Below are 19,084 nucleotides of genomic sequence, written 5' to 3' on the forward strand. Positions count from 1 at the left end.
GAATGGAAGACACTGCAACAAACTCTGGGAAGATCATGGGGAGGGAAGAAGTGTTGAGGGGGAGCTGCAGCATCTTTGGAGACTCGTGAAGAGTTCCAGGTCTCAGCGAAAGCTTGAGGGCAGGTTGATATGGATGCATGCCACAGCTGGTATGCTTAATCTGGTGGGGAGGTTTGTCAAGCACTGGGACTATTCACAAGCCAATTGTTATTCTCTACTAAACCATGCAGGAGGCAGCTGTGTACCATGTCTGAAATGAGTGAATTCTCCCCCAGAAGCACACAGTGTTGTCTGCTCTAAGGAAAACTGACTTGATTTGTGGCATGCATCTTTATAGAAATACTACACTGACGTACATACAGATTTTTTGTTCTTTCCAAGAACTGTGTTTATTCAATTTAGGGATGCAGGATATACATCAGGCTGATAGACTGTCGGCTAATAATAGGAAATTCACTTCATTATTTATTGTTCGAATAATAAAATTACAGCCGATGGGTACAGCCAATGATACAAAGCCAAACTGCTTTTCAACTTAACTGGCACAGCATCTTCATCTCTAATAAACACAGAGGAGAAGAAGAAGAGCAAGTTAAGCATGCTAACTAGAGAGCCCTCAATAATCATGTAATGCTAACAGTTAGCTGTCATTGTGTGCGTGTGCAGGCAGACTGCGGGGTGCGCTACTGTTTCACGATAAACAGATAGGGATAGAGAGTGGATCAAGGAGGCGCTGGGCAAATCGATATGCTGCATGCAGCTCTGCAATACAATCAGAATTCTTAATTTTAAATAGTTAAACAAAATTAGAAAATAATTGGCAGGTCAGTGTTTTTTTATTGTGGCAGCCCATCATAAATAAATACATACATGGGAAATACAATTTATTATTATTATTATTGTTGCAGGGATATTATATATTATTGTGTTGATGGATGCACTTACTTCAGTTACTTGTATACAATATGATTAAATGTTAAATTATGTCAAAGCATTTTATTTGAAATCTCAGGCAAAACACTCTAAAATCCAAAGTATGCTGATGAAGCTTTTTGATGTACTTTACTAAATAAGAAAATTAACATCTGAAGAGTCAGAACTATTGTTTGTTTTTGTTGTGGTAACAAAAGTGATTTCAATTTGATCTAGTTAGGTCGGGGCTATGGAACATTAAATCATCCATTTTTGCTCACTATGTCTTAGGGTCTCTCCCAAACCGGACCCTACCCACTCCCACTAACTCTATTTCTCGTCACCTTTGTATAAACACAGTGGCAAACTTTGGGACAAACTTCTCTCTCTGTGGTGGATAAAGGAACTGTCATAATTTGATGTTACCAAGGAGAAAAATAAAACTTACCCCTATTTTATGTTCCTTATATGTATGTGTATCACATATATTTGATCTGTCCACAAAGTGCTGAATTTTTGTGTTACCCTGTTGCCATTGAAATAAACAAATTGAGTAATAAATAAAACATAAATAAGCAGGCTAAGTAAATGAATAAATTCAAAACTCACATAAATGGAAATATAACTTACTCCAAAGCTTCTTTGGTGGCATTTTTCTTTTTCTGTGATCTTGTATTATGATGATGTTCATAAGCTACCGTGTTTTTGCAGCAGTTCCTGTAACACTTCATAATAAAATAAACACGACTACCATTTTCCAGAGACTAGAGATGGATTTATTTGATCCTAAAAACAATGTAACATTTACGGTGTTAACATCTGTGTGACAATATTTCATGTATATCATAGTTTGAGCAGCTAAAGCAGAGTGGGGGTAGTTGCATGGAACTCTGATTGTACAGAGGGCCTGATATGACAAACACAATACAGCGTTGCACGTGGTCAGTAATTCAGCATGGATGCAAACTCCCTGTTGGAGGGTTTAATAACCCACCTCCACACCTCACTATTTGGTTTGGTATGGTACTTAATGTGGTGGAACCTTTGTGTGAACATGGAAAAGGAGTGGTAGTGGGTTGAGGCTGAAAATAAATCCATATTGTGCATCCCTAATTCAATTATTACACTGTGTTTTTCCGATGCGTAATTAATGAATGAATTAATAAATAAATGAGTCAAGAGTTTAAATATTCTCTTTTGAAGTGTTGGCATTCATATAACATTCATGCTAAACTCAACTATGTGAGCCATGTGATGATATTTCATGTATAATACATACATACAGTAATACATGACTAAATTTACCCTGATTCATTACCCACCTTACAAACTACTGATGCTTGACATTTCCCCTGCAAGCCACAACATCCATTTTGGAGGCAGAGGGTATTAAGGAATAGTTCAGTCAATATTATCCAACAGGCTTTTAGCAACTTGTTCTCCGGAATGGAATGTTACTAAGGGATATCAATATTAATGGCATAATACTGAGACCTCATTATGCTGAAGGTCACGGCGGGGTGTGGATTGAGAGCAGAGGAAGATAAACGAAACTCTTCAACATTTCTGGCAGAGAAGAAACATTTGACTAGCTGTAGGACACCTCCTGAAGGCAACCTGTCATTCTCTTACACACTTCAAATAAAAAAAAAAAAAGTGAACTGCCTCTTTCAAATTTGGAGTTGAAAACTTCTAAAATCATCCCTGTGACTTTTAGTGAGTGCAAAGTGAATTCAGTCATTAAAATGCAAAAAAACTGTGCGAGTAAGTAATGACTTATGGCACCACGGGCACTCTACACACTGCAGAGAGACTGTATCTGAGCGGATAGTGCGTTGCATGGATGATTAAGGTGCTCACCTGCATTTTGCAGATATCACATAACAAGAAATCTCTTTAAAGCCAGCCGGTGATGACTGTGTTGGTGGAGTCTTTCTCATATTTGAACTCTTTTGCATTCCATTCTGTGTTCACACTCTCCATCTCTCTATTTATTAGATAGCATGGTACCATGTTGTATGAAAAGTGTAAAAGTTTATTTATAAAACTAAGCCTGGGATCCATATTGCAAATGTAGGTATAAACAAAAGCCAAAAATGCTGTGTGCCAAAAAATATTCAACAGTTTCTACAATCAGGCATCCACCTCACCATCTGCATCGCCAATTTCCCGTCTCGAAAATGTTCGTAAGCATGGGTCAAAGATTCTCCCATCAAGTCTGTTTTATACATCACACTTTTTGCGTGGGAAGGGGCGCATGCCTCTCTCAGGCTTTGTGCATATGCAATGTTTATGAATGAGACCCCAGGCCCACGTGAAAAGGTGGTCTCCACATGTGTATGATTCATGAGTACACGGACACGGTTCGCATCAGGTGTGAAAACCAACTGTAACAAAACACAGATGAGGACTGTTGTAAACCTCCAAGGCATTTCTCAACAACGCCAGTGTCCTCCGAAGTCTGCATATGCTTGCAGCACCTGCTGACCTCATCCTCTGAACTGCACTGCCATCCATAGGTGACAGAGCAAGTCAGTGAGTAAGTGAACTTTATTTATAAAGCACCTTTTGAAAACAGAATTAGACGTTGTTGTATAGTGCAAACAATAAAACGTACACAGACAGCAAACACCTGTTACAGGACAAAGTGCTCATGACTCAGATAATCTGATTGTGCTACTGATCAGTACTGTATTGACTCGTGTCGATAATGACCTGATGATGTTTTACTGTCCATAGAACACGCTGTGCTGAAAAATATTTTCACCAACAGCCACCACTGTGTTACTGTACAAATCATATATCTCATGCAAGACCAGTTTTGTTTTTGTTTTGTGTTTTGTTTATCGTCTCAATAAGTGAAAAGTAAAGAAAAAAACTCCTCTCAGAGTGGAGGAGAATTATTAGGTTTTGGAGTAGGTAGGCTCCAGTTTGGGAAAGACCCTGACAGTATACAGAAACACCTTCACAAACATGGTCGGGGCCTCTGTTTACTAGCTAGCTTACAATTAACGTGCAGTTGGGACAGCTGGTACCAAGCGACAACCTTTGGAGCGGAAATATGAAGCCGACATCCAAGTTTTAAAAACTGCAGTTCCTCGAAAGACCACTTGATGCTGCCTCCAGAGGCCAGTCAATCCACACAGACCTCCATGTTAATATGCTCATCATTTACAGCCTGTTGAAAATAAAAAAAGGTTTGTCTCTAGAGATCATTTCAACATTCATGACAACGACACGAGGGGAGATTTTTTTATCGAAATCACCCGTTAACATTTTATCAAGCTCCACCCTTTCACCCAAATATGGTCACTTCTGGCTCCAAAAAACCAAGATGGCGACGGCCAAAATGCCAAATTCAAGGCTTCCAAACAGGAGTCTACACACCCAAGGGTGATGTCACAGCAGCTATGTCCACGATTGCTGCAGTGTATGGTTGGTACAGATGCTACAGTTGGAACATTTGGCTGTCTGGGGCTTATAAACACAAATTATTTCATTTCCTGGCAGAGCATGTCATTACAAGGAAGCAAAGTACACCTGCAACTACCTCACATAAAAAACATACAGTAAATCTACCTGTAAAACACAGTCTCAAACCACCAAAGTTAGCTGACTTCCTGATCTAAATTAGGAAATATCTGATGAAACGATAAGTAAAAACTAAGAATCTGACCTAGTGTTGGAGGCCAATTTTTTATATTTCTGACACTTTGTGTTACTTGTTGCTACGGACAAATTACCCCACATACAGGATGTGGAGTTACAGTGCATGTGTATGTAGAACACTAATGACATATCTATGTGTGTGTTTTGTGTTGACACAGGATCTAAGGTGATGCAATCACCTTTGCTTGGGTGTGCAACCCCGACACGCTCGCTGCGCCCCACATGCAGCTGACTGGCTGACGCAACACATGTGCTCCTGTAGTTTAGCTTGAAGCTCCATCAGTACAGTCCTCTGAATGATGCATCATGCTACATTTACATAAAGCCACTGTATAAAACACGTTTCGCCTGAATATCTTTCACTTATTTTACTGAAGCGTACTCTGCAGGGATCATCATCCTTGTATTACTGCAGACGATGTTCGTTTACATTTTTCATCATAGCTGAATATTTCTCATCATAGCTGAATACTGAGCAGGTTCGGAGCTCAGAGCAAGGTTTGGTCTCTGCACAGGACTCATGATTGTGTCCTCAGAGTGTCCAAGCAGTGATTCAAGCTGCCGCTACCAGGCTTTACAAATTAATGACACAATGTCTCCTGCAGGTCTAAAGGGAAAATGTGTGTTTTTTGTGTGAATATTTCAGAGAAATACTGCATTATCTAGCACGATATTAATCTTAAACCTTGAAATGAAAATGAGAATAGGTAAGCCACAGCAAGACAGAAGTGATCATGAGCAGAAAGGTTATTCAAATTCTTCCAAAGTAGAATTTTTCTTGTACATTTCCTTGCCTGCTGTGAAAGGCAATAACCATATAGCTTATGTGAATAAATTCAAAGTTTCTCCTACTGCTGTTTAATGCCTGTTTGGACTCATTATTGGAAAACACTACATAAATGTTAAAAATTAGGTGACAAAAATCCCAGCTACCCGTTACCTCAGCATTACTTAAGAACATAATATCCCAAAATGTACCATCTGGAATGTTTTAGACTTCTATTGCTTAGAAAGAATCTGTGTGGCAAAGAGAAGGGGAAGAAAGCATGAGAGAAACTTTACCATCGGAGGGCGATCTTGATGGGTGTGGTGAGGCAGGAGGTGAAGAGGTCGGCTGGAAGGTCAGGGTTCATGGGCAGCAGCTCGCTGGCTTCACAGGCAGCCAGCTGGATGCAGTTCTTCATGGAGGGAGGCAGGGGCATCTGGGCGAGAGGGTGGCTGGGGTTAATGGCTGCCACCTGAATGGAAAGAACATGACAGTGTTTGTACATAATCATTGGGCTACAACAACCACCTGAGCAATATCTAGAAATAGGGCTGGGCAATTCAGAGAAAATCAAATGTCACAATATTTTTGACCAAATACCTCAATATAAATTTTGCAATGATACTGTAGGGTTGACTATTGATGCTTTCACAAAATATTTACTAGACCTGGGTGTGGTTTTAAACATTATGACATCAGTACCCTTAAAGTGATACTGATACCAATAGAGTACTTCATTAGATGTATGGGTTGTCACTGCTGCTGGAGGAGTGTGAGCTCTTTGCAGGGGATGGTTGGTGAGAGTCTGCCCATACATACATAGTAACGGGGCTAACTGTTAGTATTCCACAGCTAATGTTACCCAATGGTTATTGAGGGTGTTTTCAGCCCTCTAAGCAGACTCGGAGCAGTGACTCACACGCTATTTCAGTGGGACGCATGATAAACAAATGGAACAATGGCCACAGGTAAGGACAGCATGACCAGTGGACGAGGAGTACTTTGGTCTGACAATGAAACAACTGCACTCCTCCAGATATGGAGCAAGGAAAACATCAAACGGCAACTGTTCACAAAGCACAAGAAATGCTAAGGTTTTCCTCCAGTTTTAAGTACACCTGAAAGCGAGGGGCTTCATCATCACACTGCAGTGCCACATCAAAGTAAAAACAAAACTACATCAATATATATTATATATAGGCTATAGTGTGAACAGAAAGAGGACTGAGGCCCCATCAGAGCTTACGTGGACCAGAAAGAGAACTGAGTCCTCTTTCAAATAGACTGACAATGTGAACGCAAGAAGAACTGAGTCCCCTTTCTGTCAGTCCACTTTTTGGCGCACTTAAAGAGGACTGAGTTTGGTTAATTTAATAAGGACTAAATGTGAAAACACCCTAAAAGATGTAATGTCAGAGTTGAGCTATTTTGGTGTCATTGTGAGTTCGTTGGCACAGTTTAACTGCCCGGTGTTGGATGTTCATGCTAACCGGACAACTGCTTGAACTAACCATTCTCGGGGAGGAGAGCGACTCCAGAGATGGTAGCAACAGAAAGTTTCCTGACCCAGCAGGGAGTCGACACAGTCTAAGATCAGACCCCTGGCGCAAAAAGACAGGTGCAGGTATAATTTGACTGGAGAAGTTTAGATATTACTTAGTACTATGTTACTGTGGTTGATACCTTAAAGGTGATAAGTACCGATACTCAGCCCCTGTACTGGGCAAAATGGCTCAAAAATAACATTGCAGCTTTTAGGCTATATCCCAATACATGATTATATTTCAATATTTCAGAATCTTCTCTAAACTACTGTGGACTACTAAAATAAAAAAATATTAAATGAACCACAGTTACAATAAAATTAAATAAAGTGGCTACTGTCATAATAAAGTTAAATAAGTACTGTTGTAATGAAGTTCAATATAGTATTGTTATAAATAAATAAATAAATCAAAGTGGAACCACCAGTGCTTTTATTCTGAAGCACCCAGATCATCGTGGGCCAAAGTGTTGATGCTTTTGCTGTGAACATGAAGCTTCCGGTCAACAGTTAGATGTTAAGTGATTAAACTGTCGCTGCTTCACCTTTAAATGTGAGGATTTACTCACTGTGAGCTGGAAACACACTAAGAGCTCTCAAAGTCAAACAATAATAACATTATTTGCAAGATGTACTGGTGCTCCATGGTCACAAAATGCAACTAAACAGTCGCAGTATGAAGTCCTGCAGATACAAAAACACACACTAGTCACATGTGACTATTTCTTCACTGTAAGCTGGAACAAACTAACATTTCTCCAGTTCATCTATTGATAATATTTGCAAGTGGCATTGGTGCTCTATGAATGCCACTAAATAGTAAAGTTAGCGGTCTGGAGCCCTGCAGATAAGAAACATGCTTCGCCCTGCTCACACACTGTCACTCAGGAGAAAGTGATCGGAATGGGCTGAGGAATGTGTGTGTGATGTATCGTGTATGTGGGTCTTTCTTTATGTTTGTGTGTCTGTCAGAGGGAGGAAGCCACAGGAGAGAGTGAGAGAACATCAACGCTGAAGCAAGTCTCATACTGGTGGCTTAAAAAAACTGATGACATTCTTTATACTCCATGTTCATATTAAAGTAATCTTATATATCCCACATGGAACAGGCCACAATATGTTCAGTATAATCAATATATCGCCCCAACCCTAATATTCATACAAGATGTTTTTTGGTAACCATCAGTAATGTGGATATAATGACTAAGTAGGTAAAGTCAAATAATAGAACAGCTAAACAAGTAAGCAAGGTAACTGCTAAGTTTAAAACACTTAAAACACAACACTTAAGATATTGCCATATCCAAAATCTAGGACAATATCTGGTCTCATACCACAATATTTATATAAAATCAATATATTGCCCAGTCTTATCAAGAAACATATTAAAATTTGTCTGAGTAGAAGAACGAGGTTTAAAAATACCAGGAGGTATTTTAAAGCTGCAGCAACCACAGAAAGTTATCTAAGTCTGAATCTGCTCCAAAGCCTGACCTGCTGTCAGGGGAAATGAATGACAGAGAGACAGACAGAGAAGAGGAGCTGGGTGACAGACGATCTGTCTTTAAAGAGATGAAACTTGTTTGTGGCCAGGGTTTGTCAGTAAATGTCTGTCAGAGGACACAGCAGACACAGACGTGGAGAGCATCCCTTCGTGACAGCCCCATTTGTTGACACACATTTAGAGAAAAATATGTTTGACCAAAGCTGCTGCCGTTTAGAAAATGTGGAAGTGATGGTTGTCACTGATTTCCTTGTTTGCTCTGGTATTACAGTAGAAATCAGCATTGTCACAAAAGCTAAAATCCTGGTATTGTGGCAATACTAGAGGGAGTTTGAGTTTAGACACAGTGACAGGAGAGGACGACACAAGCAGACAGGATGAACTTGAGTTGAAGACCAGATAAGATGTGAAATGAAAGGTCAGAGACAGACTGAAGAGAAGCGCTGATATAGAAAGATATGCACAGAAGAAAGGATGCCAAGGCAAAAAGAAGAAAGAGACCTCTTGAAGTAAAAACAAGTTAAAAAACTAATCTGAAGGCTCAGTGTGAGTTTGTGCAAATGTCCAGCCATGGCAACAGGTGAAGGCACTAGCACCCTGTTAACGCCCACACAAGTCTGTTCCAACTGTTGTCATTATTGTTGAAAGCAGTTTGTGCTTTTCAGATTTGGCATCATGTCATCCCTCCAAGAAAACTTTTCTACAAAAAGCAAATCAGCTATTCACTTGATTAGTTGTCAACTCTGCAGCGGACTTCACTGAGACCAGAAATTTGTCCATTTTTCCCGGAGTGAGTTCATTCTCATTTAAAAGTACTGCATTTATTATCGCCTGAACCCTGTCCATCACAGAGATGTTTTGAATCTTCTGTATTGTGTGTGTGTCACACTGAAAATGAAACACACAAAAATAAGCCTAAAAAAGTAAAACAAACTGAGTTCATCTCTGTGCTTCTGTTATGGACAGCATGGGATGAGCAATAATTTTTTTTTTTTTTTTTTTTTAACTCTGTTTCCTCTCTGGTGCAAAACAGGAAGACACTTTGATTGCTGAAGAAACAAATCAGTGCTTTTTACAGGTTTGCCACCTTACACTTTCACACCAACCATTACAAGTGAGGCACTGCCTGAGACATTTTGAGAACCTAATGATAATGTGATAGTTTATTGATCCCAGTGAGGACATTTTCCTCTTGCTTGCCCCCTTACAGGCGGTCTTCAGTGGTAAACAATCCCCTCGTCTATTCTAAGAGCAGAATTAGTGTGTTATTTCCACGCTCTAAGACGGCTCAGTCGATACAGGCAAACCTGAAAAATAAAGGCTGCTTACATGTGATGTGAAACTTTAATTATATTTGGAGCTCTTGACTATTTATGTGCTCATTGTGCTGTTTCACTGTTGACTTGTTTTCTGAGAGTTCAATATGGTTTCTGTCTTTTGCTGAGTAGACTTTAATGAGCTACGGGTCTTAATGGAGTCAATCCAAGACTTCCCTTTAACACCACTGACTGCTGTCGGTGGTTGCTTTCATTTTGCAGCTCTGCCTGATTTTAGTGAGAAATTAGGGAGTGAGATTATTATATTATCATTGTTATTATCTGCAAAACACAAGCCTCTGTTATTCTGAGAAAAACTGCATCATGATGCTCATCCATTTTTAATTGACTCTGCAGCCAGTTTTTTATTTTTATTGCAACGTGTGACTTCCACAGTGGAGACATTAAAGGAACGCAGCAGGATGTCTTCTCTAAAGTTTTGCCAACATTTTAAATGGAATCTCTTCGTATTTCTCTTAAATATCTAGAATGTAGGACTTCGGGGTATCTATTGGCAGAAATGGAATATAATACCCATAACATTGTTTTTAAAAGTGTAAAATCACCTGAAACTAAGAATCATTATGTTTACATTACCCTTGATGCGTCATATATCACCCATTCTCTAGGTGCCACTACATCCTTCACACTGGACCTCTAAATAGTAGTCCACATGAAATATTTTCACTGTCAGAAATTAAAGTTCCAACTTGATCTGAATGATCAATATCAGCAACAAGGGCTTATTCAGCTACAGTAAAGCCAGTTTAGGGAAGAGCAAGTACACCATTATCTGTTTCTGTATCTGCGTAACAAACAAAATTATCTGTATCTGTATTTGGCATGGGCTGGATTTAAATAGATAATGAGTGGAGCTTAAACTGGAAGTGGGTGTGGTCTAATCAGATGTTGTTATTTTCAGGGTTCCCACAAATTTTCATAGATAAAATTTCAAAACTTTTCCATGACTGTTTTTAAGAACAAATATCTTTTTTTCCACGCCCCTTGTTATTCAAACATATCAGATTTTGATCAAACATAATTGCTGCTAGCTGGCATACATGAAGGGAGAGATAGAACATGGGGCAAACATGAAGAAACATAATGCAGCAGTTACATCAACAGAAGAAGAAAAGCTGTTCTGCTACACTACGTGGAAGGTCACCTATGATTAATGTAACAATTTCATAAAAGAATAAAATTCCATGACCCCAAAACTTTCTTCTTTTTTTTTTTTTTTTTCAACAAATTCCATGTCTTTTCCAGGCCTGAAATTTGTGATTGTGAAATTTCAAAACTTTTCCAGTATTTCCATATCCGTGGGAACCCTCTAACTCCACCAGGCCAACGTCCTGGCTCCCATCCTCCTCTGTTAAATGGTATCTCCCAGGCATACCACGTCATCAAACCATGTGATGTTTGGTATTGCCGGATTCAGGAAGCTCTCGACTTTTCTAAAGTAACATCGTTTCTCTTTTATTTATTATGTATTTCGCACCAGAGCAGCCTAAACACACAAAGTACAAAATGGCGATGAGTGGTGACAAGTTCTGTCATGCCGTTTTTCGACGGGAAAAGTTAAAGGATTACTCGCAACTTATGTGGAGCTGTTAGCGGGGACTTTGCTGGTTTATAAGAGGAGTTTCACTCCTACCACTATTTTTGGCTGAGATACACCGTCTAGAAAGTGGGATCATAACTTTCAAATTTCATATGGCTTTATTTGGTGATATTTTATGGTGTTTCTGTGTCAACAACAACATCAGCTATCATAATCACACCTGATTTCAATAAGGTACAATGTGTTGTTTGATCACTGACAGTACTGTTTTGAAGCCGAGTGACCGACTTATCATTTGGAGCTCCGCCTGGATCTTTTCATGGAAAAAACTCTGTAGAATGGTCATACTTTGTGCAATCTTCTTCAAATTTGAAACACATGTTCATTGATAGTGTGCCTACAGCCCCATAGTGTCATTTACCTGCTCAGATGAAGCCACTGTCAGTTATTCATCCTGAAATACATTTTTATATTATTTTAGGCAAAATCTTCATTTTTTACTGACCTAAGAGGCTCATTACTCTGTCTCTGTATCACCTAGAGTGTTTCTGACACTTTCACAAGAAACTTCAGAGAGTTTTCTTTCTGGCAAGACCTCATGCATGCATGTAGTCTGAGCAGTTCAGAAGCTAAAGTCATTTTAATTTGGATATGTCATTTTAGGCGTTTTTGCTTCAAAATGGGGGTGGAGTACAAGAGGTTAAGCCTGAAATTAACATGAGTCAATCAGAACTTGCTATATTTATTACTAAATTGGAAAATGATTTACAGAGCAGCCACAGAATTGAGCTTCAGATCATTTTTGATCACAAGAATAAGAGATTGAACACAGCTACCCACATGAGGATATTCTTTCATCACGAGTACAGATATTGAAACACTATACTCGGAAGATACCTGTACTTATAAAAAGTACATTATCTGTACCGAATACTTGTTTCATCCAAGTATTCGGCTCAACCCAAACTGATCAAACGCTGGTCTTTTCTTTACTGTACTCAACCATGCATTGTCATTGCTCTGTCCATCAAGGAACTGGATTCAATATGTGACCACAATTTAAGGAAGTATTTGGATTTTACTGGTCTGGATTTTAAGTGCTCTTCTATCTTTTAACAAATGCCTGTTACAATTCTTGGTGTATTATTTGACTTGGAAAATCTGCAGCTGGTTCCAATACAGAACCATTTTCATTCCTCATTCCTACCCGTGCTCCCTCCATCAGTTGCAATGAGCCAATTTCAGTTTGCTCTGAAATGTTTGTGTGGGATGCATAAATAGGCTGTGATTATATACTGCACATTTAGCCCGGCTCACTGTAGATAAGCACATTGGCAAACTGCTACTGTAAGACCTGTTGAAGAGCTGTAGACACCCTGAACAGCTGTTTACCGTGGCGGAAAATGCTGCTTTAAGTGCTAAAACTCTTTCTGTGTTTGCAAACACTTTTGGGGGCTACAGGCACGACGGCTGAGCAGAAGGAGAGTGTGAAAAATATTCCAAGTGCCTTACATCAAGTGTGCACTAAGAGCTCCAGCAATCAATCTACCATGTCAAAAGAAGCAATAATATGAGAATGTGTAGTGGAAGAACATACACAGACAAGCACATGAGCGTTTACGTATACAGTAGACCACCAGTGTTAATTTAGTTGACGAAAACTATGATGAAAAATTTTGATAAACGAAAAACCGTGACAAAAATGAGACAAAACGAAAGCTAGAAAATAGATCTTGATAATAAAAACTATGACAAAATCTATATTTTATCTTTGTTGATGAGACGTGATGAAAATGTTAGTGATGGACTATCGGACATTGAAAGCCAAGAACGGCTGTGCTTATAATTGTCTTCAAATGCCGCATGAGTGACAGGCTGGTATACTCAAGTAAATAGTCTGCACCAGGATGTTTCACTAGCCAGCAAAAACACTCAGACCAGAGCAGCGCCAGCCGTTAGTGTGAGTTGTGAGCTGTAATTCAGCAAGAAATAATCAGCCGTGTGTGTCTGACTGTGGATGGTGGGGCTGCTGATTGGACATGTGGAGTTTGTCAGTTGCAGTGGTGGCTGTTAGCAGTTAGCTCTGCTCATTAGCTGCTGAACGGCAGCAGAGCAAACAGCTGCTGGACTCCACTCATTGACTGTCTCCGGAAAGTTTGTGTAGCTGTGCTGTAAGTAAACAGGCTGAAGTCAGATCAGTTTTCTCTGACAGAAATGAAAGTTTAGTTTCAATCACCAACTCTGTGAGAGGACACGAGTTTAAACCTCCAGACTAACATGTTGCAGATTAAGAAAGAATTCAGGCTTAAATTAAGTTATTCCTCTGCTTCTGCTTTTTGGTGGAGTCAACATTTTTGACAGCATAAATAGAGAGATGTTGAGCTTTTCAAATGATGATCAGTCAGCGTGTGCTTGTAAATCACCCCTTAAAGCTGTCAAACACTGCTGGATGACAGTTTGTAAGTGTGTAGAAATTATCTGTAGTTGTAGAAAAAAAATTGTCTAAATGAATTTTTTATATAATCTGTCACCTTGATTCTACTTCCTGATACATGAATTAGCCTAACTGGATAAGTTTTAAGATTAAAAATAAATAAATAAATAAATAAAACATGGAAAACATAATGACTTAAAGTTGACTAAAAATGTTTTGAATTTTCGTCGACCAAAACTATGAAGGATAAAAATGACTAAAATGTGACTAAAACTAATAGGCATTTTTGTCTCAAGACCAAGACTAAAACTTAAGTAGCTGTCAAAATTAACACTGGTAGATCCACCAATACAACCACAAGCACAGCAGTAATACACCAGAGCTCCTGAATAAAAACTACTCGTCGGGCCTCCCAGCTTGTTGTGCGCTGTAGCTCAGCATCTGATGCAAGTTGGGGTAAAACCACACTACCCGAGGCAAGCACTGAGGGGACGTCCCGTCATTCTGCGCCCAGAGGGCGAGCTGAGTCAATTAGAAGATGAGACAGGAACACAAATACAACAAATGATCCAGCAGGCTGCCTGGGAAACTAAACAAGAAACTAAATTGGAAAAATTGCAATTCCTTCTGTAGACCTTGTAAATTCATTTGGAAAAAAGGAACAAAAAAGTAAAGAAAGTCTGAGTATTTTATTCATAAAACTGCCATGACCTGATTCAAATGTTCAATCCAGTTTCAGGTTAAGCTAATCAAACTGCAAAAACAGGCTTGTGATGAGGCTCTGTAGATTTATGTAATGCCTCCGTACTCCTGTATATACTGCACAGCCTCCCTGCTCTCCGCTAGTCTAATAACTCATTAGCTGACTCTATAATAAGTGTTGAAAAAAAAGGCAGCAGCAGCTGAAGCTCAGATCTCAGTGTGAGACATTATGTATTTACAGAAGCGCTCTATAAGAAGCTCTGCACACACATGAATAAATCATGATATTAAAAATACAGAAGAATAGTCTTAATTAATCGGGGGGATGTGTGATAATGTGTGTAACTGTGCATGTGTCTCTTCTTTTTTCTAGCAACATGCATATTTCATTTCTCTTTGAAATGCTTGCAGGCGTGAGTGGGTGCCTGATTGTTCTCGTGCAGATGGATCTGTGCCAATCTTCGTGTAACATAATTCCTCTCCTCTCTCTCTAATGAGGAAAATGTCGACTAGCTTGCAGAGACAGACATCACAAACAAAGTGGTGTGCGTTTCTAAAGCCTCTCATTGTGTCAACCCGAGGACGACATTGCCTCCCGAAAGAAATTTTGGGGAAAAGCGTGTGACGGCGTGCCGCAGTAATCCAAATGGTAAATACGACAACATTGCCAGCAGAAGCTGATTAATGCCAAGCATCCACTGTAATTATCACATTAGCATACTGTAATCTCGCAAATTACCATGAAAATCACCATGACAGCTTTCTTCCACTGGGGATATCAGGGTACTATTTAAATGCTGAGAATTCCTTTCTTTAAAAAAGTGACACTAATTTATGAGACTAATCCTACGATGTGTGTGTGTGTGTCTGTCTGTTCCAGATGTAACAACACATGATCACAGCAGGGGAGCACAGTCATGCACGAACACGCACGTCTACCAAAACGCAACTCTAGTCAAGCAATAAATTTTACAGCCGTGCATTAATTATTCATTAAAATGATAGAAGGAGCTGGTTGAGGCTTAATGTGAGCATCCTGGAAACACCAGCAACACAAACATCAAATCCACAACATACACACACACACACACACACACACACACACACACACACACACAACAAACTACAAGCACAAGCTCTCACAGTCGACGTGTCCTGGCTATGAGTGCTGCAGGGTAGACGCACACACCTCTTTCCACCCTGCAGCTAATGCAGTGAGCATGTTGGCTGAGTGCACGCAGGAAGTGATGGGATATTTAAAAGGAAGCAGGTGGCCCTATAATAGAGCACTCAGAGCAGACACCCACCCACACACACACACACACACACACACACACACACACTGACTGACTGACTGATTGAAAGGACTGCAGGAGGAGGCTGATATGGCGCTGTGGAGGAGTGATAAAACACCTCCTCCTCCTTTCATATCCTCCTCCGTCTCCTTCGTGCTCTGGTCTTCATCTGCATCACTGCATCTCCAAATAAAAGTCCCTGGTGAGTTCAGGCCTGCCGTGCTATGTGAATCGTGTGTGTCTATTTTAAAAATGGCTGACAGAGCGTGTGTGTCGCGACAGTTGGAAGAGGGTGCAGGAGCGCGTGGGCGAGGTGGGGGACTCCCCGCCTGGATCATCTCCTACATGATTAAAAACTCTCTGGAAGTCATTGCCTCTGTCTTTATCTTCCATTACCACCCCACCCCTCCTTCCTGTACAAGGGGGGTGAGAAGGGCGAGCACTCAGGTGGAAAAGTGAAATTGCTTATGGATGTTATGCAACATCCCCTGCATTTAACCGGGGGACTTCCTCTGTTTATTTCCCTACTGCAATGCTACAGATCAACCCTGAAGATCCCACCTTTAAGTAAATACTTTTTGTGCAACGATGCAGCTAATACCTTCGGAGTACGCCCTGTTTTGAAAAACTTAAATGCACAGTGTACAATAGGGTATACAGTGCAGCCCTGCAGTGACCTCTGTGAACTTTAACAAAAAGGAGCTGCAGAGGCTGAGGATGGAGAGACACTTGTGACGAGCTCTGTCAAACACTGCGACAACTCAGCAGTTTAGCTGCTGCCTTCACCTTTACTCTAATGGGTAGCACGGCGTTCACAGCAGCTCTTCTTTACTCTTGCTCTGCCTCCCGTCTCTCTGCTCAGCTCATCCTGTACCCCCACTCTCTCTTTCTCTCTCTCTGCCTCCCTCGCTCGTTTCCCAGCTAATCTACAGTCTGGCTGAAACTTCTCCATGAATAATTGAGATGAATGACAGCGCCATCTCATTAGGGATTCACATAACATGCCATAGCCGGGAGAGAGAAAGAGAGAGAGAAAACGTAATAAAAAGATGAAGCGGTGAAAGGGACTGAGGCTGGTAGTGGCGTGTATTTGTGTGAGAGTGTGTGTGTGTGTGTGTGTGTGTGTGTGTGTGTGTGTGTGTGTGTGTGTGCTCCCAAGACCAAACCAAAATCTCAATGATTTAGATCCAGCTGCCCATTTGATTGGCTGGATCACAGCACTGACGACATACTGGGTTTTTGTTTTTTTGTTTGTTTTTTTCACTGACACCGCCTAGGCCTCCTTTATAAACACAGTATATCAGTATATATGTGCGAGAGACAGGGTGAGTGTATATGTGTGAGCGTGTGTTCAAGTGACAAATCTCCCACGTTTCCATTAATAAGTGATAAATACCAGCGGTTTATTTCACCCTGTTTGCCTGCACACACTGTGTGTTTGTATGACTCACCTAATCTTTTGCACGTGTTTATTTTTTTTCCAATTACAACCTCGCTACTTATTCACGGCTGCTGTGTTGTGACATGCTGTGGACCATGAGTGTGTCTGTGTGTGCAGCTGCCCACCTCCAGCTCCTGCTCTCTCTGCAGGGCGAACTGTTTAAACGACTTGACGATGATTCCCGCGTTGGAGCAGTCGTACACAAAGATGGACGGGCTCCCCATCCACGTCTGCAGATCGTAGATGGACAGCGGGATGTACTGGGTGTAGTTCTGAAAGAGAGACAGATGAGAAAGGAGACGTCTGACTGAGGAATGAGAGAGACGGGATATCGTGTTATCGCTGAAAACTCACTTTTATAGATTTGTCATTAATTATTAACTAGTCATCTGTTTGATGAAGAGTGTTAGCAGAGCGGAGGGGGAGAGAAACTGTCGAAAAGAGAAAATTATAATGAGAGAGAGTGAGAGACAGAAGCATGAGGATGATGGGAACACAGAAGGAGGCACTGAGTAATAAATCTTATAACCATGGTGCTATAAAGGTGTTATACTCTGTGCTTAATGGAAAATTTGGTTCTACACCACTTCCCAGACACTGTTTTAACACCAAATCCCCACTGATCTCTTGTTTCAGCAGCCAGTGAGACAGCAGCTTCATTTTATAGGAAAAGGAATAAGAATAAGGGGTAAAATGTGGAAGAAAAAAGAAGGAGAACAGAGGAGGAGAGGACATAAGGCCCGAGGGTGTACTGGGGACATGAAGGCAACAGCCAGGCTCAGACAGCAGCGGTGCATCATTGTGAGTGGGTGCTTACTTATAGGACAAGGCGATGAACAACTCAAAATTATACGTCTGATTGGCAAATCTCTACACTGCAACATATAACTAAGATCGCGGCACGCAGGTGGGCTATGAGGACGCTTGTGTGTTTGGTTGTTAAGTCATTTGGCCCTTTTGACTACAGGTCAAGAAGCCCAGTAGCCCTTATCCATACACGTGTCGGCTTTGCTTGACTCAGCGCGTCAGCGCAGTGCAGCATGGACTGGCATCGCCAATAGACATTGCTACCTGCATAAATTTACTTTACATCTTGATTTACTCTTCCTTATTGTACTACTCGAGTCCATAATTACATTGCAAACCAACAAAGGCCTCGATCACATAGAAGGCATTTTGCAAGATACAAAACCGGAGGCACAGTGCACTGCCCTTTTTAAAAAAATTGATTGTTGTGAGGAAAAAAAAAAAAAAAGCTTGCTGTGGCTTTTTACAACCCCCATCACCTCCTTACCCTAATTGTCCTGTCTAATCAATGTACAGTTTATTTATCTATTTATTTACTTAATGTCAATAAAAATAATTATGGCTAATTAGTAATAATTCCTCAAATGGACAGGCAGAGGGTACTTGCTGTAGCTCTGGTTGAGGGTGAGAGGCTGTCAGCAAATAGTTTGCTGGGCACAGGTAAACAGAGATCTGTGTGGGTACATGAGACCCTTAACAAAGAGTGTGGATGATGGGGTACCACCAGTTGTTCCAGGAGCTTTGCCTCCATGATGGCCATTTCAGGTACTGCACTTTTATGCTTCCACGCCTGATGTTTTCTATTGAGATTGTGGTAACTGTGGTTTGTAAAGTTGTACAGCTCTGGGTATCCAGCAACCACTACCAACAGTTTCTCCTTTCTCCTCAACTTGTTGTCATGACTACCACAGAAGGCCCACCTTTCAAGCAACGCAGTTAAACAAAAAGCAAAAATGACGTGGGGCTCTTTATCGCCCTGAGTTGAAGTTTTTTAACTCAAGGAGTTTAGAGCGCAGAAATGCGAGATGTGTAGCAACGCAACAACAGCGTGCAAAAAGCTTAATTCTCATTAAAAACAATAACAAAAAGCCGCCTCCAGCCGCTACATGGCTTTCTGTGTGATCAAGGCCTAAC

At 40.6% G+C, this 19,084-nt stretch overlaps 1 protein-coding gene across 4 annotated transcripts in view; it reads right to left on the reverse strand.

The window, feature by feature from the left end:
• The window catches only part of rptor (regulatory associated protein of MTOR, complex 1), a 287,229-nt gene that overhangs the window by 164,024 nt on the left and 104,121 nt on the right, over positions 1 to 19,084 (reverse strand). For all 4 annotated transcript variants that reach the window (XM_049571490.1, XM_049571494.1, XM_049571491.1 and 1 more), the window contains exons 6-7: positions 17,269 to 17,415; positions 5,644 to 5,819 (exon numbers count right to left, since the gene is read on the reverse strand). In XM_049571490.1, coding sequence (XP_049427447.1) covers positions 5,644 to 5,819; positions 17,269 to 17,415 — 323 coding nt within the window. The remainder of the gene's footprint in view (positions 1 to 5,643; positions 5,820 to 17,268; positions 17,416 to 19,084) is intronic.

This window comes from Epinephelus fuscoguttatus, linkage group LG3 (assembly GCF_011397635.1).
Source record: "Epinephelus fuscoguttatus linkage group LG3, E.fuscoguttatus.final_Chr_v1".
NCBI lineage: Eukaryota > Metazoa > Chordata > Actinopteri > Perciformes > Serranidae > Epinephelus > Epinephelus fuscoguttatus.